Source organism: Catharus ustulatus, chromosome 12 (assembly GCF_009819885.2).
Source record: "Catharus ustulatus isolate bCatUst1 chromosome 12, bCatUst1.pri.v2, whole genome shotgun sequence".
NCBI classification, from domain to species: domain Eukaryota; kingdom Metazoa; phylum Chordata; class Aves; order Passeriformes; family Turdidae; genus Catharus; species Catharus ustulatus.
In genome coordinates this window covers 18,579,202-18,607,097 of record NC_046232.1, presented here as the reverse complement: position 1 = coordinate 18,607,097, position 27,896 = coordinate 18,579,202, and the positions used below count along the sequence as shown (strand labels likewise).

Below are 27,896 nucleotides of genomic sequence, written 5' to 3'. Positions count from 1 at the left end.
CCTGCCCCTCTCGGTCTGGACAGCTGGGCTGAGGTTCAGGTGTCCCAGTGCTGAGGTCCCAGTGTGGGATGCTGGGCCAGGTTCTCTATCCCTGTGTGGAATGCTTGGCTCAGGTACCGGTCCCTGTCACAGAACCACCGACCGGTTCGGTCTGGAAGGGCCCTTAAGGTTCATCTCACTCCAACCTTCCCACAGCCCAGGCTGCTCCAAGCCCCGTCCGACCTGGCCTGGGACACTTCCAGGGATGGGGCGGTGCGCTCAGGGTGGTGCTCCGGGACCTGGCCGCCGTCCCGGGCTCACACCGCGGCTCTCGGTGCCCCTGCCCAGGCCCGTGTCCCGGAGCCCCGCTGGGGGCGGGGGCCGCACCGGGGGCCGCACCGGGGGCTGCTCGGCGGCGGCTCCCCGCGACCGGGCGGGGCCAGGGGCAGCGCGGCGGGGCCGCACACGGCGCCTGTGCCGAGGGGCAGGGCCGGGGAGGCGGGCGGCCCCCCGCTCCCCTCCCTCCGCTTCCCGTCCCTGCCCCTTCCCCCATGGCGGCGCTGGGCGCCTCGGCGCGGCTGGCGGCGGCGGCGGCGCTGTGAGCAGCGGGCCGGGCGGGCATGGCGGGCCGCGGCCGCCGCGCCTGGCTCAGCGTCCTGCTGGGGCTGGTGCTGGGCTTCGTGCTCGCATCGCGCCTCGTCCTGCCCCGCGCCTCCGAGCTGGCGGCGGCGGCGCGGCCCCACCGAGCCCGCCCGCAGGGCTGCCGCCCGCCGCCCGCCGCCGCCGCCGCCGCCCCGCCGCGCCGCCCCGGCCCGCCGGCACAGAGCTTCCTCTTCGTGGGGGTCATGACGGCGCAGAAGTACCTGCGGAGCCGCGCCGTGGCCGCGCACCGGTGAGCGGCGGGGGGCGGGCGGCGCCCGGCGGGGATGGGGTCCGCTGGGCTGCGTCGGGCTGGGGTCTGGGATGGGCTGGGGCTCGGTTGGGGTGGGCTCGACTCGTATCGGCTCGGTTCGGTCACGTTCGGTTGAGCTGGGCTTGGCTCGCTTCGGTCCCATTCAGCCGAGCTGGACTTGGCTCGGTTCCGTCCCATTCAGCTGGACTCAGGCCGGTCGGCCCGGGGTAAAACCGCCCTGCCCGGGATGCCGTTGCAGCCGGGATGCCCCCGCCGGCCCGGGCACGGCTCGCCCTTCCCCGGGGCAGGTGCGAGCGAGCCCCGGGCGCTGCGGGCGGAGCGGTGCCCCGAGCGCGGCTCCGCTGCCCGGGCGGCTCGGCTGAGAACGGAGGGGTCGAGCGAGCCGTGCCGCTCCCGCAGGGTCTGACTCAGCCAGGTCCCACCTGGCAGGTGGCCCTGGTGACCTTGCCTGAGGGTCAGGCAGCCCCGCCGGTGCGAGGGGACACTGACTGCCGGTCACCGGCCGAGGCACGGGCATCAAAGCGCGTCCCTCGGTGCTTCTGCGTTGGGCGCAGCTGCGCCACGCTGGTCCTTGGCTGCTGCTTGTGGAGCTGACAGCCTGATGGTAACAGAAATAAAGTTTGGGGACCGCTGTAATCCCCTGGATAGGGAAGCAAAGACCGCTGTGCCAAGGCGAAAGCGTACGCTTGGGAATGAGACCCAGAAAAGGCATCTGGGAACAAAGAGTAAAACCCAGCTCGGCTCTCAGCCGCTGCTGAGGCTGGACCAGGTGGTGAAACGGGATGAGGAGAGTCAGCCTGGGTGAAACGCTCCGTGCTCCAGACTGGCTGAGCTAATGCAGAGCCAGGGTCTCCGAGCCGTGTGTTTGGTACCTGAGCACACCTAATTTTGGAGCAGGAACAACCTTGGTGCTTTGCCCGGTGTGCCGCTCGCCCTGGTCCCCAGGTGTAGCTGGCCGTGAGTGACACGGGCTAACGGGAATTCTGTCAAAAGCCTCGGCAGCATCAGCACAATCATCTCTTCTGTGTGAGATGTGTCTGTGGCTTTGAAGCTCTCTGCTCTGCTGGAATATGCTGGGATATGCTCATTGCTCCGGCGTGTGCGCCAGCAGGCAGTGCTGGAAGGCTGCACGGGAAGCCTGAAAACTGAAAGAGTTAAGAGCTGAAAATATCAGCTCGCCTGTACCCCAGCCCTGGCTGAGCCAGCACCCTCGGAGGAGCAGCCAGGAGCTCTGGGGCAGGTCTTTAATAAAACATCCCCTTCAGTCCTGTCTAGAACAAACCCTTCTCCATGTCCTGCCTGCCCTGGCTGAAAAGTACTCGGCCCTATTGGCCAGTAAGAGCAGGATGGCAAAACTGTGTGATGGGCCATCATACCATCATTCCTAGCTCAGTTCTGGTTTCATGAAATCTGTCTTTATATCAGCATCAAATACAGTAGAATTGCTTTATTTGGGCAATCTGAGGCATACTGTCCACCAGCGATGGTTTTAATGGAAACTTAATTCCTTCTTCCAGCAGTAGACCTGTAATTAAGTTACAGAGAGTGCATGATTAATGCTTTGAAATGGGTGAAGGAATCTGTTTCTTCAGGGTTATGTTCTACTTCACCATGTGGGATGGAGCATTTTGGATTGCAAATCTCACGGGCTGTGTAATTTAGATTTACATACAGAGAGGCTGGAGTTGTGTTGGGACATTACATGGTAGGTTTTATGGCAGAATAGTTTGTCTATCAGATTTTGCATCAAAATTCGGAAAAGGGCAATTTTTCACTATATTGCCCATAGTGTTCTTTGGGGAGGAACTCACTTTGCTGGTGTGGGAAGGATTCTTGTCCCTGGTTTTGATTGTGCTTGCTGAACAGTCTTGTGCTGGGTTTAGAGAACAAGATCTGCAACATCTGCTCACACAAAACAATGGCTAAAGATGCAACTTAACAAATTCAGCTAATGGAATCAGGCTCCTTCAGCCCTTAGATGGAGATCTGAGTATCGCTTTTTACTACACTGCTATTTTGGTTTAACCTCTAGAGATGATGTTTGTTCTTGGAAGAGATGGATAGACTCTTAGTAGGGCTAAATGCGTTTTTCTCACCTCCGTTGGTGAAAGGAATGAGCTAATGTCCTGGTGACAGGAAGACATCTCTGGGGGAAGATGGGGAGGGGGGAAGAGGAAGACAAACCTGAAATCTTAAATGGCTTTTGATTGCCATGAAGTACTCGAGCAGACAATTGCTGGGATTACTACACTGACAAAGCATCCTGGTGAGCTGAATCGCTGGCACGGCCAGTGAAATGGGAAGCTGCTAGCAAGGCATTCCCGGGGTGGCAGCGTGTGCAGAGCCTTGATACCACGCTGAAAGGAATTAGGGATTCAGAGGCTGAATACCTCCAAATTGCTATGGCTCAAAGGCCATTTACAGACACGGCTAAAAGGGACCGGAGCGGAAAGCATTTGCTGATCCTGGCTGCTGTGAATCCAGATAGGGTCCAACAAGAGGGGAAGCAATCCACTTCCTGAACATCAATCATGAGCAAAATGACCACGGCAAGGCAAACCAGGATTTTCGGGAGCCGCCGGCTCTTTGTAACAGTCGTGCTTTTGTAGTCGGTGAGGCAGAGAATAAGCTTTAGATCCACAGGTTTTCGGAGGGCAGATTTGCAGCCTCAGCAGTGATTGCATCTGACAGCCAGGTTAGCAGAGCTTCCCTTCCAGGGTGAGGTGCAGCAGCAGGAACCACGGTGTTGCTTGGAAGGACAAGGAATAGTCAGGAAAAGAGCTAGGCAGGAAGGAGTTAAAGGGATGGCTGGGGTTCAGGGAAAGTGCAACAATATGTGCTAATGGTTTTGCAGTTGAGGGGAGTTGTCCTAAAAGAGCTGCAGGAAGGAGAGGATGGGAATAAGCAGTCTCCCAGAAGATTTAAGTCTGCTGTCTCAGGAACAGAAATATCAGGCAGTCAACCCTATTTTTTTTTTTTTTTTTCCGTTTGCGTAGCAACTAGATTTCCTGGGAAACGTGGCAGGAGAGTGGTGTGAATGCAGCTAATGGGGAGGTGTCAGCGGCTGGGCTTTGGCAGCAGCTCTGCAGGATCACACTGTGGGGTCGGGACGGTCCCCAGGCACCGACAAGGGCCACGAGGACCATGAGTGATGCCCAGGGCTGGTGCTCAGCCATCCCTGTCCTGTGGCAGAAGGATGGATGCCCTTCAGAAGCTCCATTTCTGCCTCTATTGGTGGTGGCTCACAGGAATCCAAATACCTGAGTGCTCGGAAGAGCTTAAGCGAAAGGCAGCCAGGAGGATTTGGGTTGTGGGGCAGTTCGTGCTGTCTGGCTAAGCCTGCTCTTACACGTTGCTGTGCTGTTCCTAAATTCAGATGTGCATCTGTTGGTTTGGCCCAAGTTGTGGTTGCTGGTGAGGGGATGTGATGGATTGTGGAGCTCCTGCCCCATGGGAGGGGGCCCTGTGGAGTGACTTGAGTGTGGTGCCAGCACAGTACGTGTTTTACTTCATGTGTGAATCACACCACAGTACTGCAGCAGGGAGAACTCGGTGTCCTGCTCAGGTACCCTCCTCCAGAAACATGATGTACTTGGGATTTCTGACCAGTAACCTAAAATTTGTGAGAATATTTAAGGTATGAAAGAAACACATAGAGCAACTGTCTTTGATACAGGGGGATAAGTAAAACAAAGACACCTACACCCCCCAAAACTCTGAGACACTTGGGCTTTGATCTTAGCCTGACCCCCTGCCTGTCTGTGTGCCTGTGGGTGATGGACCCATTTCTGTCCCTCTGTCCACAAGGAAGGTGGATGGATACACATGGACAGAAAACCAGCATCATTTAAAATTGGAGGAGTTTAGCTCAAAGGACTCAAAGAACTGTGGAAGCTGCTTGGGTTCTCCATTAAAGCACTCCTGCAAAAACCTGAAAGGAACTTTTCCTCAAAATTAGAATTCTATAATGCAGATCTTAGTGACAGAGATCTGGAAATTTTGGTGTTATCTACAGTACCACGTGCAGGAGCAGCGTGCTGGTTTCTGTGCACAGTTCTCCTGCCTAAACTGTGGTTCATTGCTTTCCCTGTGGCAAATGTTGTTGGAAGAATGGGACCTTGAAGAACAGTTATGCCAAACTACCCCGAATTGAACACAAAATTTAGCTGCATTCAAGACATCAGTCTTTTATGTCTGTTGTCTTGCTGAGTTCTTCACAAATTAAGATTTTCTGCAGCGTAATTATGCAAGATGACTGTTTCTCAGAACTTTAGATGATTTCTCTGATCTCCTCTGAGAGAACTTCCTGAACTGCAGACAAAAGCCAAATACATTTTTTGTCATAGTCCTCAGCTTGGGTCTCCACAAAGGGAGCACTGTCTGCATAACGCCACTGACTGTACTTCTGCCCAGTCTGCAGAGCTGATAAGCAAGATAATACAAATAAATAATAAATACTGGAAACTGAAGATAAAACGTTCCAGATCTGTGCTGCTCCTGCTGCAAGCTGTGCTGTTAAGCTTCTTTCTAAATGAAGAAATAACTTCTGACAACATTTCGTGATTACAGTTGCGGTCACTTTTTAGAAAATACTGGGATTTTTTTAGCATTCTTGATGTGCACAAGGTTTTCTGCATTTCATGAGTACCTGGGAGCCAACTGAGATAAAATCTTTACACCCAGTTTGCTTGTGACTTGCTTAGCCTAGGGTACATGTAGGATATCCAGTGTGCAAAGCTGGGTGAGGGAGGGTTGGTAAAATTGATTTGATAGCCACCAATACTGGAGCATTACTGGACTCATGTCCTCTGCTTAGAGCTTTTTTTCTGAGGAAGCATTACTCATTGTGTTTGTGTTTGTTTAATTTTCACTTTGATTTCCTTGTCAACACAGCCTTCTGGTTTGTGGAGTTCTGTGCCCTGTGAGCTGAGAGAAACCAGGTCACACAGCATCGTGCAGGTTTTTTACCTCCTGGGGAGGGTAATAGAGAACCTTGCTGTCCTGATTCATGCACATCCTCCTGCTTAAGCAGCAGATTCAGATTACACGGGGGAGATAAGGTTGGGATCTGTCAGGGTTTTTAAATGACCGGTTCAGTACAGTATCAGTTGTATTCACAAGCTGATGTTTCTCTCTGGACAGAGACTGCAGCCCAGGTGGTCTCTGCAGGTGCAGATACAGGAGTCTGGTGGCAGAAATGCTGTGTCAATGTGTCCTTTAAACAGCTCAGGGTGACCGGGTGGTGTGGAAGAAAGAGGCTGTCAAATTTCAATTAAAATATATTTATTGGGTTTTTTCTGTTATCAAACATACAATTCTTTTGCAGATACAACCTGCAGGTGTTATATTGGAGAAACCTTGACCAAGAAAGTGCTGTCAGCTGGTGGATGGGGGTGTTGGTGTGGCCACAGAGGTGGGGAGGTGTTGAGACAAGAGCTCTGTGCTCAGGAGCTGAAGGGTCAGGTTGCTGTCCATAACCCGAGAGCAGACAAGGTAAACTACAGTGGAGATGGGAGGACTGGCAAGAAATGCAAATTTTACATACTAAACTACAGAACTGCTGGTGATGGAGCCAGGTCTGATTATTTGCCACACTGGATAAAAAAGTTAAAACCAGCTTTGATCAGAATTCGTCCCTGCAGTTATCAGCCCTTAGTTCTGCTGATAACCGGGTCAGAAAAACCTGCTTACAGTTCCTCATCCTCTGTGGTTTGGCTTCTTTGCCTGACTGCAACATCAGGTTTCCTGAGCAAACTGTTTTTTCCCTGTGTTCTGTCCCTAGAAAGGGCTGCAGCGAGCTGTGGCTTCGACGTGAGGAGCAGCCCGTGGTGGCTGCATTGTCTCAGCCTCTGCCCGAGCCCTGCTCGTGTTGACACAGACACTTGGGCTGTTTTGCCATGTGGGAGTGTTTCTCTCAAAGCCACGGTCACAAATAACACGTTGAGTTGTCTCATCCTAGGAATTGTGTTGTGGCAGGAGGTGAACAAAGGCTCAGTCAAGCTGTGCTGGTGCATGGTCAGTGTGGTTGACAGGAGATCCCAAGGCTGGGGTAGCATCGTGGTGCTGACCCAGGTCACACACAGGTCCTTGGGGTGTGGATGTTGTTAGGGCACAGTCTTTCTGTCCCCACTGCTCTTCACACATGCACAAGTGTCTCTGTTTTACCCCTGGTCTGATGTGAAACCTAAATACGGCTCTCATGGAAGGATGGGCTCAAACTGGCTTTGAGATGAGGGGTTTAGTGCAATAAGAAGATTGGGAGTCAAGCAGGGGTTTATGGATGTGCATTCATTTTGTTCCCTTTCCGTTGAATGGGAGCTCTTCTCTTGACAGTAATTAGTGGTTCTTGAGGTGAGGGTACCTATTTGGAGAGCAGGGAGCAAATTTAAAGTGGGAATCAACAGAAGGCCTTGATGACTTCCAGAAAGGAGCGAAAGCTTGGAGTGACAGAAGACATCTGTGTTATCCACAGATTATAGTCATGATAAAGGCAGATCTGTCAGGATATGAAGAGCAGGTCTGAAAATACATTGTTTGCTCTTGAATAGAAAAGTACATAAGCAAAAATTTCCATAAGACTTTAGCTTATAACTTCAACCTGGTGGTTGTCTGCAATGTGTCCTGGGTCCACCCAAAGCTGTGTCTCAGTGGGTGAGATGAGCTGCACTTTTCAGTAACTCCTTCTGTCCTTTCTTTCTGTGACACTAAAATTTAAATGCATCTTTAGTGAAGGAAAGTCTTGTAATCTTAGACTGGGAGTTGATATGGGAAGAGCTGTGGATGATTTGTATGTGGAGTGTGGGTGTCAGAAAATAAACAGCAGAATTTCCTTAATAGTTAGTGGAAGTTCAGGATATGACCATGTCTCCTTTCAAAATGGGCAGTTCTCAGTGCTCTAACAGGATATGATTTATAACCATTAATTGCATTGCTGATGATTACAGGTCTCATCACCTCTGTTGTGAAGTCAACGGGAATGTTTCCATTTACTCTCTGCTCTTCTGGGAAGCTCAGCTCTAAACTTTTGCAATGAAACACTACCCATAGCAGGAAGAAATCCAGAAGACAAAGCTTTTAAAGTAATTGGGTGATATTCATTACACACAGTGGAATTAGTGAGAAACTGTTAAGGTGTCAAAGTTGATGTTTAGGTAGTCTCATTAAATACCTCTGCATTTTTTAATGGAACTTAAGGAATAATTCTCCTGAAGTATTTTTACATTTCAGGCTTTATATGATAGCTAATTCTGGAGATTTCAAATTTCAGATGGTCTCTGCTGCCCAAAATCTGCTCAGGTATTGGCAAGAAGCCTGTGCTGAGAGGCATCTGGTCAGAGTGACAGTGATGCATTGAGGGAATACTGTGTCCTTTACCTTGAGAGTGTTTTCACATCAGCTTTAGGTTATATTCTGAGTATAGTCACCAAATAAAATTATAAGATATTCTCCCTGTCTATAAAAAGGGGTAAACCCTGCTGGTTTATCAACTAAAATAGTTTTCTGTGAAGGATATGTGATCTCTTATCCCAGATAGAATCTCGGAAAATGGCACTGCAGGCTTAAAATTAATGATTTTTGAGAGCAAGGCTGTAGCAGTTACGTGACTGAAAATCCTCCCTGGCAGAGGTTCTGCTCTGCCTTGAGGAACCATCCCACAGCCCTTCCTGCACTACCAGTGACCCAGTTTGCCCACGCAGATGGGTTGGATTTGTCAGAGGAGCACGGAAGGTGTGGAGCAGATGTGCTGCTCTGCACAGGGAAGGCTCCTCTTCTGTGCTGTTCCTCTCCTCTAAAACCTGCAGTGAAGTGTCTGCAAAGCTGCTGGAGGTGCAGTGTTGGGTAGCACCATGTTACTGTAGAATTATGAGTTTTACAGGCATCTCTTAGAACTTTGCTGGTATGGACAAAGCTGCTTGAGGTTCCTTCTGCTCCGTGTTCTGTGCTTTGCCTCTCCACACACCATCTGGAGAAGTTGCTGTTGGGTTGGTTTCCCAAGGGATGCCGTTTCCTTAAAAGTTCATGTGAATTTACTCTCTGGAAGTCTGTATTTCTGAGTGCACATTTGAGCTTTTGGGGAGGGTTAGAGGAAGTGGAAGGTGGCTATGATACTGAATAACTTGCAGGGAAGCTTTGGGAGCAGTAAATTCAGTTGTATGTGAATTGTTGGCCCGTATTGGCTCCCCTCTTTATTTTGTGATCAATAGCTGTTAGTGCACAACTGACTGTGCTTAAGGAATCCTGCTTCCCACTAGTGAACTGCTGCTATTGAGTTATTCTTCTAACATATGGTGGTGCAAAAATGGTACTCAGATGCTCGTCATATGAGGATTTTGTGTATGTTGTACCAATTGCTGTGTGTGCCATGTGAATGTCCTCATTTGTGGTAAAAAACAACAAGGTAATCGAAAGAGAAAATTTGTAAAGCAGGTGAGCTGTAGTCTATGGTAGCACTGGTTTGCATATGTAATTATTTAATTATTCCTTCTTGTGTTTTTCAATCTAGAACATGGTCCAAAACCATTCCTGGCAAGGTCGAATTCTTCTCCAGCGAGGGCTCGGACACCTCAATCCCCATCCCCATCGTGCCGCTCCCAGGTGTAGATGACTCCTACCCGCCCCAGAAGAAATCCTTCATGATGCTCAAATACATGCATGACCACTACTTGGACAAATACGAATGGTTTATGAGGGCCGACGACGACGTTTACATCAAAGGGGACAAACTGGAGAATTTCCTGAGGAGCCTGAACAGCAGCGAGCCGCTGTTCCTGGGGCAGACCGGCCTCGGCACCACGGAGGAGATGGGGAAGCTGGCGCTGGAGCCGGGTGAGAACTTCTGCATGGGGGGGCCAGGAGTGATCATGAGCAGGGAGGTGCTGCGCAGGATGGTGCCCCACATCGGCGAGTGCCTGCGGGAGATGTACACCACGCACGAGGACGTGGAGGTGGGACGCTGCGTGCGGAGGTTCGCGGGCGTGCAGTGTGTCTGGTCCTACGAGGTAAGCACAGCGGAGTGGGGAGGTGTTTTTTGGGACAGGGTTTCTCCTCCCTCTGCAGCATCACCGTCCAACCCTACGGTTTCTGCGCTTTTTGTTCCCTGCAAGTGTCACCCTTGCAAAGACCTACGAAAATTTGGAAATGCAGCAGTAAGGAGGGAATTATTCACATTCACGTTCATTATTCACAACAGATATTTTTATTTAGCTAGAAAGAGAATAAACTGAAATCAAAATGGCCTCGAGTGCTTGCAGTCCTGACTGTCCAAGCCTCTTTTATCTTCTTTAGCTGAGTACGTCATGGTGTCAGCATGGAAAATGGATGATACAATTACCGTGTTTCTTACTGCAGTTGAAATGTGTGGAGCTGACAGATGTTTGCCCTGACAGTGACAGTTTTTCCCCAAACTGGAGATGTCTCATGGTGGCTGGCACTGTAGCCCTGCATGCTGAGCTGCCTCCTGGCAGCCCAAGTCTGTTGCTGCTCTGGGCACTCGCTGGCAGCACCATCCTGCAGGCGCCTGCTCAGCTGGTCCTTGACGTCAGCAGAGACAAGCCACCACTCTTACTGAAACTCATGGTCTGCCCACACTGATGTGCCTGCAGATTTGGCGTTTTGGGGGGAAAAAATTTAGAGAGCCTGCTTGTAGCAGTTTCCTGCTGCTGTTTTTTGGGAGCTGGCAGCTCCTCCCAGGGAACTCTCCTGCCTGAGTGTGCTGGACTCCTTGAAGCAAGTTCTGAGTGTTTACAGACTGCCTGGTTGAAAATATCTGCTAGGCTTGAGCTGCACTTTCACCAGGGCAAATACTGGTGAGTCTGCCTTAGAAATATGGGAGAAGTTGAAAGCAGAAGAGAGGTTGAACAGCTTGTCTCTGTACACAGACATTTACGACCTGACGCAACTACGGCTTTGTCCTTTTATGAGATGTGGTGAAGGGGATTCTTCTGCCTGTGTGACAGGAGCTGTGGTCACAGTGACACTGTGGTCACAAGGTACTGCTGCTGAGACACTTTCTCTGGCAAAGACTTGGGTTTAACTTTTGACCCTGAATTTCTGTCCCCAAAAGCCGTTGCTTTGTTTCAATTCACAGTTCAGCAATGGGGAAGCCTCTGAGGAAGGGGAAGGAGGTTTCCAGCTGCAGTTCTTTGTGCCTGGTGATCTTTGGACTAACAGTACCTCTCCATGTTCCCTGCTTTCAGACCTGGAAGTTTATGTCTTGCCAGCATTGTGGTTTAGTCATTCGTAAAGAGTCAGTAACTTTTTCCACAGTTTTTAGCAGCATAAAATTTTTACTACAGACATTCAGAGTTGAAATAATAACTTCTGCTGTGAGTGCCTGTACCATCTGGCATTTGATAAGTTAATGAAGGTAAGCATTTTGGTACTATTGAAACTGGCAAAGAGCTCCTAAATTCAATATAACCAAATGCTGGATTGAAATAGCCAGCAACAGCACACAACTGCACTGGGAATACAGTCTGACAGAAATAGATGGGGTTTTCTCATAATCAGTTTTGTTTGATGAGCTTCTGTTATTATCCTTAATGCTGGATTCTCCTAAGTGCCGTGAATTGCTTAAAATTGGCTTGTGTGAAATGTGTAAACTGTTGGGTGTTCAGAAGTAAGCCATGTGGGATGTTAAGGCTCAGCTGTTTGGGAGAGTAGGGAGAGTTTCAATGATGAAAGCACACAGCTTCTGCAAGAAGTAGGTCCACTCTCATTTACTTGTGGCCTTTCAATTTAAATACCTGTCATCTTTTTTGATCTGGTCCTCTCATTGCCCAGATGAAATGTGCCTGGTATTTCATTTCAGATAAAGCAATAGCTGTGTGAAAAAACACAGCTGTCACAACAGCTGTGTTAGGAAGGCTTGGTGTAAAAGCGACATTTTCCATGTCTTGTATGTTCATGAACATCAAGTAACAGGCCACTGTAAGTGAATTGCAAAATGTTGTGTTTCTCTGAGCTTCTGATGGAGAAAAAGTTTATCTGTGCCTGCTCTGCTGGGGCTCAGCCACCACATCCTTCACAATTCCTGTCAGAAGAAAAGCTGTGACAGCACAAGGCTCAGCAGACAGAGCAGAGTTGGCCTTAGAAATCCCAGACCTCAAACTTCTCCTTTGCAGCCTGCACTTCCTATTCTGAAGAGGCTCAAGTGGCAGCACAAGTGAGGAGCTCTGGTCTCTGCAGTCACCCCCCAGCTCTCTGGGTTTTGTTCTTAGCATCTCCAGGGCATGGAGTGCCCTGCTGGTCCTCACTGCGGGTGGCTTTTCCCTGCACTGTTCTTGTGGTGGGCTCCCTGCCCAGAATCATTTTACTCATCTCCATGACTGTCACTGCCCCCTTTCTCTGATTTTGGGATCCCACAATGTCTTTTCTGTGCTGCTCATCTTCCCTGGCCCTGGCTCTGGTGGCGTGCCCAAATGCATCACCAGGCTCTGTGTGGCTTTTCTGCTCTCAGCAGTCTGTCTCAAAACCCCTTTTTTCCCCCTTTTCCTGTGTTTCTGTCACTCTGCTGCTCTCTGCAGTGCCTCTCATACCACTTCATTAGAGTGGCATCAGTTATTGCCCGTTTCCAGACTTGTGAGGGTTTGTTCACTGCTGTCAGGAGCTTTTCAGCGGACACAGAGGAGGAATTGACACCACCATTCTTTGGACTTCCTGTGTCATCTCAGCCCAGAAGGCTGAGGACAACTGCAGCCCTCTGGGCTCTGGGGAGCTCTGACCCACCCAGGCTGCTGCTTTAGATTTTAAGCTCCTGTGACCAGGCTCAGAGCTGTTATTTGACACAGAATTATTTGACACAGGTTGAATGAGTCACAGATGAGGCACGGCTGTTAAATATAAGTTCTTTAGGGCAAGTATTATCATCATTGTAAAAACAAAACTCAGATTGTCGCTGCTGTTTGACAAATAGCTGTAAAACTCAGGGCTCTGTAGGGTGGAGCAGCCAAAGCCAGAGAGTTTATGCAGCAAATGATAAGAAAACAATCATGAAAAGAATGGAGCTGTGAATCTCTGAAGCTTCCAGAAGGGAGCTTGAGAGTTTATGAAGGAATATTGAGTGTGGTCCATTTTCTTGAAGGGAGCTAAAGGCTTGGAGTGAACTTTCTCAGAAGTGATTCTGCATTTCTAGTGAATATTGGTACTTTAGACTGGGTGTTATTTTCAGGAAAAGATTACCTACTTAATTCTCCTTTCTCCCCTTTCCTTCCACCAGTAGCTCTTCCACTCCATCTCATGTGGATCACAGGGACATGGAAGTTTTGTTTTCTCCTACCCTGCCATGTGGTGCCACGCAGGGTCTTGGATTTCAGCCTGAGAACATGTTCTGGTTTTGATGACCAGCTGTTTCATTTGTGATTTAAACCATCCCAAAAGTATTGTTGGTCTCAGTTTTGTGTCTGGTGTTTTCTTTAACTGCACCTGAATTACAGTCACCACTGTGTAGCTTGGTGTTGTTTCAGCCTTGTTTTGCAGCTGTTGCTGAGTATTGTTCTAATTTGTGGTTAACAACTTCACAACTTTATTGCAGGCTCTTTGTAGCTGCTAGAAGTCAAGGCAGTGCTAATGTATTTCATTAATTTTCCAGTATTAAAACTCTTTTGACTCACACTGCTCTCAGGTAATACCAATTCCTTCCTCTGTGTCCTGCAGTGCAGTAGAAACAGGTGGATCCAGTGGAGCATCTTTTGTTACCTCTGACAGGTATAAATGACTAGTTCTGTCTGTTTTATCTCCTGTTCTGATTGAGGTTGTGGGAGAAATTTGGTGAGATGCAGCACGTGTGTCTGTATGGAGAAAGTAGTGCTTTCCTCCAAACTGCAGCTAGTCCTCTAAAATGTCCTGAAAGAAGACAGGATTTTTTTTACAGTATACATGGAAAAGAAGGTATGACAAGGGCAGTGATCACACCAGGAAATGTGAGCAGTGAAGAAGAGCAGGTCCAGCCTTTTGGGTGTTGGTGAGGGGAAAAAGTAGGACAGTGGTGACCAGGGATAGCAGGTGGCTTTGGGAGAAGGGGGGTTGAATTAACATTTTGTGTGGTCTTTCATCTGGAGTAATTGAAGATAATTGCTACTCTGAAATTCACTGAAGTTAAGAAAGCCCTTAAAGTGCACATTATATCTGCCAAGTACACTGGCAGTGCCAGAATGTACCATTTATGGGATGGATGTTCCCAAGGGCAAAACTGAAGTTTATGGTTTTCTGTAAGACAGCGGGGGGAAAAAAAATAATCATTATAGTCCTGCAGTGATTGATCAGATCTGAAAGACTGGAAAGAGGTGCTGCTGTTAATGGCTAACCTCCAGTTCCTTTGCTTTATCCTCTCTGAAAACCTTCTCTCATTAATGAAAAGGAGATTGGTCCTGTTGTGGCTGGGTGGTGAGTGACGCGCAGCACAGAGTGTGCTCTCAGAGCAGGGCAGGATGGGTCTGTGAGGAGCTGGGACAGGGTGTTCTGGAGCACCTCTGTTCTCTGCAGACACTGGGGGCAGTGGGCTTGCACTGTGGTGTTTGGTTGTTCTTGGTCCATGAACCTCTCCTTGCACTCCCAGCCAGAAAATGAAAGATTTGACTTTGTGCTAGGAGCTTCCAGCAGCACTCCTGAAATCAGACATTATTATATGTGTGTTTTGTCCTGGCTTCAAAGCTTGGACATTTTCTGAAGTCAGAGCATGGAAACTTGGCAAACTCTGGCAGCACAGACACTTTATCTTGCTGTGTGTGCAGCCCACTGCATCTCTTAATTTCAAGAAACCTGTGATGTGAATTGTGTGTGTGAGAGAGGGAGGATACAAGCATGCCCAGAGTTTTGGGGTAGATGTTTATAAACCATCTTTCCTCCAGCACTAAATTTTATCTTTGGAACACCTCAGAGAGGTCTTTTTTGGCTTCAGATTAAGATGTTAGTGGGTGGCCATGCATTCTGGGGGTGGATGGAGATTGAGCTCCCTGAAGGTAATGAGGAATGGCATTTTGTCAAAGGACAGACAGGTAAGACTAGAGAAGAGCATTATCTGGGCAGGGGAGGTGATGCATGGGGCTCAGGGTGAGACTGAAATACATGACTGATGTGACAGGGACACGACAGCAGTGGGGGAGGCAGCATGGTGTGACCACTGTGGTCTAATTTTAGTGTTTGCTGAGGAGGAGGGCAGAGAGGTCAAAGGAGGGAGTAAAGGCTGCAGACTGGGTTTGTGAAACCAGGGTGTGGGTTAGGAGGATTTGGAAGGTTTGGAATGGGAGACAGGTCTCAGGTCTGCAGCCAGGTCCTGATCTGGTTCTTTCATTTCAGAAAATAACTGAGTATTTGAGATCCAGATTTTCCATAGAGGGAGAACTTGACATTACTGAGTGGTTTCTTACCGACTTCTGAATGCAGGTTGGTCAAGGTTTATTCTGTGTTGTGGAAATGAAGAGGAAGTGTTGTAACCAAACTGAGTCTGGGTCCCACTCACTTTCTGCAGAACATCCTTTTCAGAGAGGAGGGCTGGGGATTCGTGCTGACACAGAGCCCTTTCCAGGCTGTGGAGCCTGTTTGGGACTGACCCAGTTTTTGTGAGCACATGGTTAATCTGTCCTTAGTTAGCTGGATGACTTGACCTAATGCCTAAGCTGAGGGTTGCTGAAATAAGGACTTTGATGGTGTCGTGCAGACTCTTAGGAAGCTTCAACCACGAATCCAGCAAACAGAAGTACTGCTGTCCCCCCAGTACTGTTGTCTTGGAGTGCAGTGATTTATAAATTAGGATCTGTGCAGGCTGTTGAGTTGAGGGAGACATCAGGATTAGTTGTTATCTTGAGGACAAGTCAGGAAAGGCTAATCCTTCATAGCATGACAGAACAAAGAACTAATAAAATAGCTCATCATGGCAGTTTCTTAATTAAGGCACTCTGAAGGTAGTTGAGGATTTGAGTTTGTTCTGTTGAACAGCAGTAGGGATAGGCAGAAGGAGGTGAGTCTGAGATTAGAAGCTTTCTATTGTATATTTTTCCTTTGAACTGATGGGAAAGCCATCCTGCTTTTGCAGGATAAAATCTTATTTGTCTTACTTTACAGCTTGCTGGAGCTGTGAGACTCTGGTGCTTGTGCTGTGATCAGAGCTGTCCTGCCTCTTGTAGTAGAATCCCACCTGACTGGAGACCTTGGAAGGGCACTGTTAAATTCCAAATCTAATCAATGTCAAACCCAATAGTACCTTTGCAGTCAGTTATCTCCTATGGGTCAATGGTATCTGACCAAACATTGAGCTGGCAAGTTTCCTTTCCCACTTTTTTTAGTGTTTAAAAGATGAAGGTGAGGGGAATAAACCATTCATGGATACTTCTGTACAAGACTAAGATCTCTCTAAGTGTCCTGTGTGACTAGACAGTGATAAAAGCAGATTAAAAATTTGTCTTTCTTGACTGAAGGGGACACAAAATGTCAGCTGGGGCTCTCAGTATGGAAGTTTTTAGCTGATCTCTATGAAGAGGGTGACTGTGACCTAGATGCTTGGGGAAGGGAGGGTTATATGTGTTAATTTGGAGAGAATATTTGCATTTTCCCTCTCAATCTATTAAAGCCAAGTTCTGTGAGCAGCTTAAAGCATCAGCAGCAAGGAGGTGTCAGAGCCTGTGAGCACAGGAGAGAAAAACCAGACTTGCTTGGTGATGGGAAATAGAAATGAAGTGCTGATGTGGAGAAGGGGCTTAATATAAACTTAGCTGAGGTCACCAACAGGAGGGTAGGAACACACAGCTCAGATCCTTTCAGTTCTACCTCTGCTGTAGAGTATGGAGTTTCAAGAAATACTTGATTTTTTTCAATAAAAACAATTGAATTGTCACCGAGAAGAAACAATACTTGAGTTTTTTAAATGGATGAATATGATTGGTTATTACTTAAAAAAAACCTCAGCAACCAAATTTAATGTAAAAGATACTTTTCTTTGAACTTTCAATGAATGAGCACAGATAATTACCCAGAGTTGTTCTAGACAGTGGTTGTAGCCACAGTGGTGTGTAGCACTAACCTGCTATGAAAGGTTTTTGTAATATTTTGGGAAAGAATATTTCCCAGCAGGCTGTGTGCTGAGACACTTCCCTTGCTCCCTGGGCTGACAGGGCACTGTCTGAGGCTGCATTTGTGATCTGTACAGTCTCATTTTCCCCAGTTCACACTGTTTGCAGTCACTGGTGTGCTGCCTGTGCTGGGAGAGATCCTGGAAAGAGCTACTCACACCAGCTGACTCCTCACCCTGGCCAGGAACTCCCAGCTCATCTTTTGCTTCTCTGAAATTCAGTGTCCTTGATGAACTTTACGGTTCCCCAGTGCTGACAGTGCAGAAATGACACTTGGTGCTGCTTTTTTCATAGTGTGCATCTGCAATTACAAGTGAGAGCTGCACATCTTGAGTGTCCCTCTGTGTTGTCCCCCGAGTCAGGGAAGAGATTGTGGCTTTTTAGGCTGTGTGGGAGAACTGCTGGCATGTGGATGGGCAGGGAAGATGCAAGATGACAACCTGCAGCAGTTTAACCCTGCTCTGGCTGTGTCTGGTGGCCCTGGGGATGCAGGGAAGTCTGTAATCTGACTGCACAGAGGATTAATTGCCCTGCATGTGTCTAACCTCATTTCCTATAGACACCTCCCAGCTCCAGAGTTGCTGTTTTGTATTCTAAACCCATCTGATTTGAAGCAGAGAACTCAATTCTACTTTGCTGGACTGTTACACCATCTTAATTGATCTTTAAAATGCTTAAAACATTTTCGCACTAATTTCCTGTGTTTAAAGCTTATCTGGACTCCTGGTGGTGTGAACTTTTCATGGTTATCAGCTGGAGACCTCTTAAAATCTTGCCAGAAATCCCAGTTGCCTGAAGGGTGGGGATTATCTCCCTGCTTGCCTAGACCAAAATGACCTTTATGTGTCACAAAGAAGTTGGGAACTTAATTGGAAAAGTTTAGGGGGCTAACTGGTTTTGTTTTCTTAAAGTTTCAGCTAAAAGTGTATTTGGAAGCCCTTGCAAAACTGAAAGTTGAGTTCTGGTTATTTCTGGTTAGCTTTTTTACATGAAAGTAAACTTCTGCTGGTACCCTCAGAGAGAGCAAGTTAGTGTTTGGTTTATTTTCAGTTGTGTCTTGGGCAATTTAAAAGTGGTGCTGCAATAATGAAACGAAAGTAAAAGTTGTGACAGATTTTTATGGGGGTACTCTTGAGAACCCATTGAAATTCGTGCAACTTGTGTGGTAATGGTGACTTCAGGAAAAGAATCAATGCCTGCATATAATTTATATTGCTATTGGGGCCCCAAGCTAATAGGGACCATTCTTTTAAGGGCTGTTGGAATAGGAAATGTCCGTTTATCCATTTATCTCTTGTCCACGCTTCAGTTGTGCCCTGATGTGAAGTATTGGTGATAAGAGGAGAGCCACTACAGTGAGCTCCCTTTTCCAGGTGAGCATGGCAGCACTTTTCCCTTTTCACAGACAGCTTTGCAGCCGGTGTGCTGCTGTTTTTACCTGAGCTGCTGGCTGGGGCTTGCTCCCAGGGTTGCAATGCAGGTGAAGCTTCAGTGGTCAGCGTCTGTGCTTGGTGATCCGATGTGCTGGGAGCATTGCCATAAACAGCTTCATTTGGGTCTGTGCTGGTTTATACTGAGAACACATGCATGTGAGCCCTGAGTGTTTGTGCAGAGCTGTGGCATGAGGCTCCTGGAGCCCGTGCTTTGGAGTCATTAGCTTAGAAAGAGGTTTAGGAAAAGGCAAAGGCACGACACACTCTTGTGTAATGAAGAGAGCACAGGTAGGGTCATGCCCACAGGATCTAAGTTCCATCCAAGTCTCTGGATTTAATCCTTCCTACTGAATGGCTTTAGGGAGCTCCAGCTGAGTACTATATTTTTGTTCTTGGAAGCAGTCTTCAGAAGCATCCGGTACTCTTTGTGGATTAAGCACAGGTTCTTACACAGAGGCGAGGATTAGTGATGAAATAAATGGGAACCCATGGTTTGGAGTTGGCCAGCAGTTCATTAGAAAGCAGAAAAGGGTAGTAAAAAACTCCTGCAGTTCCTGAAGTGCCACTGTCACCTTCTTTCAGCTGCAAAGAAAAGCATGTTATCAGAAAAATAAAGGAGGACATTACCAGAAAGCTCCTGCACCTCAGGGCTGCCCCAGCCCTTCTGAGCAGGCAGCCAGCACTTGGATTCTGTGTCCTTGCTTGCTGTCCTTGTGGCTGTGCTCAGCCATGTGTCTTCTGAAAGGCAGGCACAAGTCTGCTCATGAAAACTTGTTGCCTGCTCTTGTTCATGGTTGCCACTTCAGATTGGTGCAGCTGGTTCGGAAAATGCTCCAAGAACGGCAGCGGGGTATTAATGAAGGTTCCTCTGCTCATGGGCCTTCAATGGGTGTAATTACTTGGCAGTAACTTCTTTAAACCTTATTTGAATTAAAGCTACATGTTTTGGCTGGTTATGTCACCACTGTATTAGTGAGGAATGCAGGAGAGAGTGCTAGTTTGCATTAACTGAGCTGCCTTAATCCTTTGTAACCATACTTTTTATTGTGTGTTACTGTCTTGCAGAGAGAGAAAACACTTGCCCAGGGGACAGCAGAATCCACTTCTCAGCATCTCTGCACAAGGGCAATGTTCTTTGTCCTCAGAAGGACAAAGTTCTTAGTAGATGGGTTGTTGAGAATTAACATTATGTGTAATTCTGCATAGATACTCAACAGGGAACTGTCTGTATCTAAGGTCTGAATTTTTTATAAAGCTTTTTTCCATTTCCCCCTCAATGTAAGGGTGCAAAGTGGGTTAAATGCCTGGCTTCCTGCAGTCTTCAGACCATGTACTTGAAAAAAAGTCTTGTCCAACATGAGTGACTCAGAACATACACCTCTCACATTCATTGTCCAGGTCAGTGAAAATATTGTGCCCTTGCATGAGTATCTTTCCGGTCCTGACAAAAAAGAAATTTGTTTAACCTTATCACAGATGATTTGTCAAGAAACCTTATCCTCACCTTACCTTACCTTGTTTGTTTAACCTTATCACAGATTTATTCACTGGCATACTTGTTTTTATATCCTTTTCTTATTGAAGATACTTCCTAACTTGGCCAAGGGGAACTTTATTTAAAAAAAAAGCAAACAGCCAACAACTGTGAGACAATAGCAGATTTAATCTTCATAAAGCAGCGGGGCTTTTACTTTCCTGGGAATGTTTGCTAACTGTGGCTTTTCCAGGTTTTGGACAGAACAATTTTTCTTTGACTTTTTTCAAATATTCTTTTTTTCAGCCCCCTCTCATTGCCTCCCTGGAGTTGAAACATGCATTGCAGTCACTGCGAGAGCCATTTGCAGTTGCACTTTTTCTTGCTGTGTTTTACTGGGCCCAACTGGAAGCCGCTTCTGATCCTGTGGAATAATGTGTTTGGCTGAATCCTGAAGTTTGCTGCTGCTGTGTGTGCTTGTACTGAGGAAAAGCCATCCACATGGTTTCTTATCTTCCCTAGGCCAAAAATAACACCGCGGCTCCTGCGGCCTTGAAGAATTAGCCTAATTTCAGAGCTGGAAACTAGGGCGAAGATGAAAAGTGCGTTTCAAAATATATAAAATAGCAGCTGGGTGCTTAAGCACGAGGATGAAAAGCCTTTGTCTGGGGCTCTGGCTGGTGGATCACAAGCGTTTGTGATGATCTTTTGCACGGCCTGTTCCGCAGGGACAGGCCTCTGGTAGGCCCCGCTGTCAACCAGGCCGCGCGGTTCTGACGTGGGACCTGCGAGCGATGGAAGGCGAGGGCAAAGTCATCTTCTTGTGGCTGCAGAGTGGCTCCTGCAGGTCCCTGGCGTGGGTCATTGCTCCATCCTGCCCCGGTGCATCCCCCGGTGCAGGGGAGGTGTGAAATGTGTAACCCCGTTTATCCTGCGAGGTGGTCAGGCCGTCTCCCGTACAGAAAATGCCTTGTTTCTGGTGAGCCAGCACAAAGGCTCTTTTATAGCTGCTTGGCCATACATCTGTCGAGGTGCCTCAGACTGTTAGCACTGCTTACTGTTTGAGGTATGCAGCTCCCAGGCTGTGATGTACAGTGATATGTTGTTTATATGTTGCCTCCCTTTCCTTTTGAGGGTAGGGAGCTGTGCTGTGTCCTGCCCTGAACAAAGCTGGTGTTAGTTATGGCATGGAGCGGTAGCCTGGAGATTTTCTCTTTAAAAGCAGACTGGAATCCTTCTGTTTCACACTTCGAATTAAAACATCCGAATTTGGCAGCGACTGCAGGACAATAGAACTTTCTCTGGGGAAAAGTGTGTTGAATTTCTTCTTCAGAGACAGAAGTGGCTTAAAAGACATTGTGTGCACCATAACAGGCACCCCAGTCCTTCACTAGGCACTTAAATGGAAAAAAATCCCTGACTTAAAATTTTTGAACTTTATTGCAGCCTTTGCATTAATTTCCTCATCTTTTCCCCGCCTCCACTGTTACTTTTTCCCTCCTGCACGTGTCCTCGTGCTTGTTCCACAGGCACTTTGCTGAAATCAATCCTGCCCAGAAATGCACACTCATCTTCTGAAATGTAGGGGAGGGAGTGAGAGGAGGCTCTGTAAACTGACAAAGTCCTGGTGATTTTGGAATCTGAGTTTGTCTGCTGTGGTCTTCAGACATCTTGAGGTTTGCCATCTCCTGCCTCCTGTGTTTGGTATTCTGAGTTGGTTTTTTTAACCCCACAAAGCTATCTGACAGCTTTTCAGTTCCATTCCCAAATAGCTTTCTGATGCTGTCACTGCTGGCTTCTTGACTCAAAGTAGAGCTTGGGTGGAAAAACAGCTTTTCCTCAAATTACCACGAGATAGGTCTCATGGGATGGAGGAAGAGCACGAGAGAGATGTGCTATTTCATGTTAAGCTCTTTTGGTTTGACGTTGATCGTCCCTTCTGCTCCATTAATGTGGATAAATGGTGAGATTTGGTAGCTGAGTGTGGCAAAAGGTGACTTGGGCTGGGTCCATGGCACTTTACAGCACCGAGTCCCTGTCCCTTGAGAGCAGCAGCTCTGCCCTGTCCAAGCCTTGATGTCGACACCCAGCTCTGCCTTGGAACATGTGCCTGTGCTTGCTCCCCTCTCCAGGGAGTATTTCTTGTTGAAGAACTGCTTTGGCTTTGAAGATCCATTTAGGCTTTTTTGTGGCCTGTTTCACAAGAGGGTGAGAAGTTACTTTTCAGCTTAATTTTAGACTGGCTGTCATTCTCGAGCAAACTTCAAGTGCGGTTTTGACCTTGCTTGCAGGGAAACTTGGAGGAACTTGATTTCCCAGTACATTGAGGTAACTGTTACCCCAGGTCTAGAATTTTGTGCTTTACCATCAAAGGGCTTTGCAAACCTTTCCCATGCTCCTTCCATGCTGTGGAACGACAGCATGGCACGGGGTTATCCCCAGGGCACAGGAGGAGGTACAGTCAGGGCAAGGTGCAGAGTGTAAGAGGTCCTGACTCTGTGTCCTGCAGCCAAACCACACCTTCCCTCCCCTCTTTCACCAGTCACTGCAATTAAAATTCCACCGTCAGGGCTGAAGTGAGGTGAGGCAGGAGCAGACTTGTTTTCAGGAGGGAGAGGGAGAGCCACATTTTCTGCTGGAATGGACCTTTTCCTAGAGCAGAATCAAGAAATGTCCCCTCCCCACCTGTTCAGGGGCAGAAAAGTCACAGTGAGAAATTGCAGAAATAATCAGCATGATGTGCTCCAGTTCCCAGAGGGCATCAGAAGGAATGAGTTGAGCTGGACTTCTGAACCATGGCCTAGGGCAATCACTGGAGATGATTTCCTTATAAAACTGAGGGGCAGCCCAGCTTGCAGGGGTGCAAATGAGACTTTACTTGCACCAGGGAGCAAAGTGCAGCAATGGGAAAAAAACCTCTTGGAGGTGAAAGGTGGTGAAAGCAAGAGAGCCAGAGTGAAACCCAGGGGGGTCTTATTAATGTGCTGGAGCCTAAGTAATTTCAAATATTCTAAACAGAGGTCCCGTGAGTAGAGATACGAGGGAACCAGATTCCTTTGGCATTTGCAATATCAGGCAGGCCAAAGTAAGTGCTCTTGTGCAATGCTCTGCTGAGTGCTCACTGAGCAGATGTTGCTCCTTTTGTAGCTGCTGCTCCAAGGGAACCAGTTTCTTGCCTGGCTAAATCAGAGAGCTGTTTACAGGTGCTCACTTTTGCAGAGGACCATCAGAGGGGCAGAATTTGAGGTGGTACGTGCTGAGGAGGAGGAAGAGCAGTCACTTGCAGATGTTGAAGGAGCTATTTCCTTAAGAACTGTTAGGATGTTGTGAAACTTAAATGTGCTTAACCTTAGTTGCAGTTTATCTGATAGTAGGGAGGGCTGACTGTGAGGTGGGGGTGGAAGAGAAGGACTGAGATAGGCCTTCAGAATGGAAGTTAGTCTAAAATAAATGCAGGTAAACAATAAAATGTTACAAGGTGCAAGCTAAGGAACAACCTGCTCTTTTCCCTGGCTCTCATTGGGACACAGCTTTAATCCTTAAAGCCGGAAATCATATCTGATGGGCTACAATAATCTTATTTTTCCCCTATGCCAGTCTCCCCTAGGCAAGGTGAAATACCTGCCAAGAAAGCAACATGCTGTGAACCTCAGCTGATTCTACATGCCAGCAAAACCATCCTGTGTGGAAGTGACAAGTGTGTTGCTGATGGGATGTGTTCTGTTGTGGCATCCGAGTTAAATCCAAGTGGAAGCACTCGTGCACCTGACTGATGACCAACATAGGAAAAACACTGAGCTGCCTGAATTGTAGCTGGTGTAATTTCATGCCTAGTTACCATGCAAAACAGTCAACTCTTTACAGGTCTCAAAGTGACTTCTTAAGAGTATGTTTGCTTCCTGTCCAAGCAGAGATCGTGCAGTGAAGAACAGTGGCTTGGATTTTGTTTTCTTTGGTAGCCAATATAACGTCACTGGTTGTCTTTGTGTCTGCCTCTCTTTGTGTGGTGGGACAAAAAAGCCGTGTCCAGTTTGGGAATGCTGCCAGTTTTATCAATATGATGATTATATTCAGAAGAAAGGAGCTGCAGTGGTTCTTGTGGTGCCTCGATGGTAAATAATAGTAAAATATGGCTGTCTCTTAATATTCTGGTTAGACTCCCCCGGTTGCCACACACTGGAAAGCACCCCTTTTCATGTAGCTACGTGCTCATGCACTCTGTGGCCAACTAAAGTAAATGTGTGTGCTGGAATGTAGCTGAATCACTGTAAAATATTCCAGACCCTGCTCCTGAGCATTGTCACTTGGATGATGCTGTTGCAGAGCTGGTTTTTTTTAAATTTATTTTTAAATCTTCAAGTGTTTGGTAGAGTTGCTGTAGTCCTTTCTAGAGGCTTTGGGGATAAAACCATAGCTATAACTTTGCAGCTTGGAAATATCTGCACAGACTCAGTCCTGCACCTCACACCAGACAATAATGAGCACTGAAAGCTAAACTGAGCCCATTGATATGGTGATGATCAGTACTTTTTTCTTTCTGATTAATATTCAACCTGTGTCTTCTATAACGTTTCAAACAGACCATGGGATTGTCCGTTCTCCTCAGATCCAGTTGCCCCGTGGATTTGAGCGTGTCCTGCCAGGGAAGCTGCTGGCACTGTGTCCTGTTAGGGCAGTGTCCCTGTTAGCCTGTGCTGCTGTGGTTGTGTGGATGATCCAATTTGGGTTGTTTTTAATTTCCTGAGAGTGGGCTTGGGCTGGAGGTGACAGACTGCAGCGTGGAGAGAGTTCCCTCCGTGTTTGATCTGCTGCACTGTGGAGTCTGTAATCTCAGCTGGGAATCTGGGAATTGTGCAGGAGGTGCAGAGGACTGTGTGCTCCAGCCCTGGCCTTGGAACACTCACCAAGAGTTTTGAGGATCAGTGAGTGGCGGGACACCACACATTGCCATGGCCAGCACTAAGTGAGCAAGAGCAAAACCACATATTTTGAATGATGTTTTAACTTGGAATCAAATTCAATTTACACAAGCAGCTTGGGAAAGAGAGAACTTCTTACCTGTGCTTTAGGAGAGCTTCCTGGCTGCTCTGCCAGCTCGTATCTGCCCTGTTTTCCTTGTCACCTCCAGTGTGGAGTGGCCACGTTGCTTCTCTCATGGGATCAAGAGCTCACTGGCCATCAGAAGAGGCAGACCAAGGACCAGCAGGCTGTCAGAGGCTGGGCATGAGCTGTCCTGTGGCTCTTGGACATTAGATGATGTTTGAAGGAGGCAGTGTAGCATTGGGAAGACCAGCACCCTCCATCTCATGCTGGCTTTTGGCAGATGTCCTTTGGACATTGAGAGTGGGGACTTGGATGTACAGGTGAACCAGGCTGGGATGGAAAATCTCCCAGGTGTAAGTGTGGGAAATGTAGTTCTAACCTCCCAAAAAGGCAGGAGGAAGGGTCCAGGTCACACCTTCCCTCCTGCCCCCAGCACTCTGGCTGAAGGTCAAGGCTGAGAGCTCTGCTTTTCATGCCAGGGTACCCAGGGAAGCTCACAGCCATGTGGTGTCAGTGGAAGTAGGAAATTCATAGGATCTGAAGGGGAATTAAAACACAAGGACATTCAGAGAGTGCTGAGGCATGCTCATCTCTGGATTGTGCACTTCAAACCAAAGCTGCTGCTGGGTAAATCCCTGCTTGCCCAAACCACAGCAGATTTAACAGGATAATAATTTGGAGAGATGATAGATCACTCTGTTTGTTGGTTTCTCTGTCTTTTATTTGTGGGGAAATGCTGGAAGAAATGGGGATTTGCACATGTAAATATACCTAAACAGATCTATATATGTGAACCCCTGCTCCCTGAAGAGAGAAGGTGCCCCACAGTCAGGGATGGGGAGATGCTCTCCCAGCAGTTCTTCATCTCCCCATGAGCTTTCAGGAAGTGGAGCTGTTGGAAGGAGTAGGAAAATGAGGAGGGAAAGGAGTGAAATACCATGTGAGGCTTTATTTCTCTCTCTGCAATAAAGATGACCTTGCTGGCTTGATTGCTTTAGATTTGCTGCAAATCTCATCCACTCAGCAAACTGCTGGAGGGAGCTGCTGGCAATGTCTCCAGGTAACAGTAATAAAACCCCAAGTGATTATAATATTATTTCATTTGTAACTGAATGAAATACATTTGGGATCTGCAGCAGAGCAGTTATTTGACAGGCAGCTCTGCTTTGTGGGGAAAGGGCAGAGCTGGGGAGGGGCTCAAGCTTCCCAGCATTCTCCATAGGCACAACTCAGGATGTGAGCTTTTTTCTTCTAGAAAAAAAAAGAGATTTCTAGGAAATGCAAGATGAAGTGGTCTTTGTTTGGACTGGCCACACAATCCCCTCACGAGCAAACACTTTATCATGCCAGTTAGGCTGTGATGAGTGATGTATTACAGTAGCAGGCTTGTTGCTCTGTATAACTGCTGCTGCCTTTATGGCCAGAGAAAACCAGGCAGAGAGCTTGCTTGAAGCAGTTCAGTGCTAAAATTGCTGTTACAGCCCTTTCAAGGGAAAGCCTTGTGCAGAAGGCTTTCACATTTATTAATTTGTCCCATTTCTCTACCTTATGAAAGACAAATAATTCCAAAAATTAAGAATCAAATCCAGGTAAATTTTTATTTAATGAGGTAAGGGTATAATGAAAGAGAATTTTGTAGTTATACAAAAATGCCTTAGAAGTGCCTTTTGTAGTTGTAAAACGCAGTGAGGGTATTTTTTTTTCTTGCATTCCCCCTCCTCCCCAGCAAAACCTCACTGAGCACGTCTGGACAATGAATGTTCTTTTGTAGGGATGAACACACAATCTCAGAGGTTAAATTTGCCCTGTAAGATGTTTGCACTCACATAAAGCTCTTTTATGTGTGACATTTCCTGCATTATAGCAACCAGCTTCAAAAAACGGGTGTTTAACGAAGACTTAACTACACATAAGCAGGGCTTGAGTTACCTTTTAAAAATGTCAGTGTCACTCAACAAAGCCCTTAACACTGTCCTCAGATTGCTCCCAGTCCTCTCCCTGATCTGGAACTGGGTTGTCCAGGATTTCAGTGGGTCCAGCTGGGCACTTCTTGCTGTTGTGAGTCTGGGAATTGCCCAGCCAGCCTTTGATAAAGGTGTGTCCAACACTTGGATACCACAGAGGTCTCCAGTTTGTAAATCTTTGAAGAAATCTCTCAGTTGGGCAGAAACTCAGCACAAGGCTCTTCTCAGCACATCCTTCCCAGGAGAGGTGCATTTTGTATTTTAAAAAAAAATTCCTTTCATCCTTTCAAGACCATGACCCTTAGGACTTCACAGTGCATGGAGCAGACCTTTTGCTTCACATGTGTGTTGATTTACTGGCTCAAGTCACTCCTCTCCATGCATTTAGTTGCTTTTTTTTCTCCATTTTTTACACTTTTTCTTTCACAGATAGATTTTGGACACTGCTTTTAAAATTATGCAAATTTCCATCTTGACTAGAAGAGGCTGACCACTGAAGCTGCCTCGCTTTTAATGCTATTCAGGATGTGTCTTTTTTTTAATCTCTTCTTTTTTTTCCTTTCCTTTTTCAGTCAAGTCTACAAAGAATACTCTGTTTTATGTGCTTTACATGTATGATTTCTTCTTAAAGGACGACTCATTTCCTCTACTTTAGAGGTATTTTCTTAAATCTGTCACTTCCTGTCTCTTTCTTTGCTGTCTGATTTGCCAGTTTTTACATTTTTTCGTAACTGTTCCACTCATTAAATGCTGAAATCCTCTGGGAATTGTGTTTTGCCCAGGCGAGTGAAACTTCTTTTTTTATTCTCTGGCAAGAAATATTTGACGATTAATTTAATTGCTAAATTGGCTTCTAAGCAGAAGCAGGCTTGGAAAACTGAAGGGGAATTAATCACGCCCAATTAACAGAAGGGACTTGAAAACGTGAAGGCTGCACCAAAGACGTCAGTGAAAGCTGAGGTACACAGTAGCTGACAAGCTTTTAGTATTTTATCATCCTTTTTTTTTTTTTTTTAAATTTCTTGC

At 47.2% G+C, this 27,896-nt stretch overlaps 1 protein-coding gene across 1 annotated transcript in view; it reads left to right on the top strand.

Moving 5' to 3' along the window:
• The first annotated feature begins 599 nt into the window (after positions 1-599).
• Positions 600-27,896, top strand: part of CHSY1 (chondroitin sulfate synthase 1) — a 74,421-nt gene continuing 47,124 nt past the window's right edge. Inside the window, exons 1-2 of the mRNA XM_033070460.2 lie at positions 600-871; positions 9,396-9,891. Of these exons, the coding sequence (XP_032926351.1) occupies positions 600-871; positions 9,396-9,891 (768 nt within the window). The remainder of the gene's footprint in view (positions 872-9,395; positions 9,892-27,896) is intronic.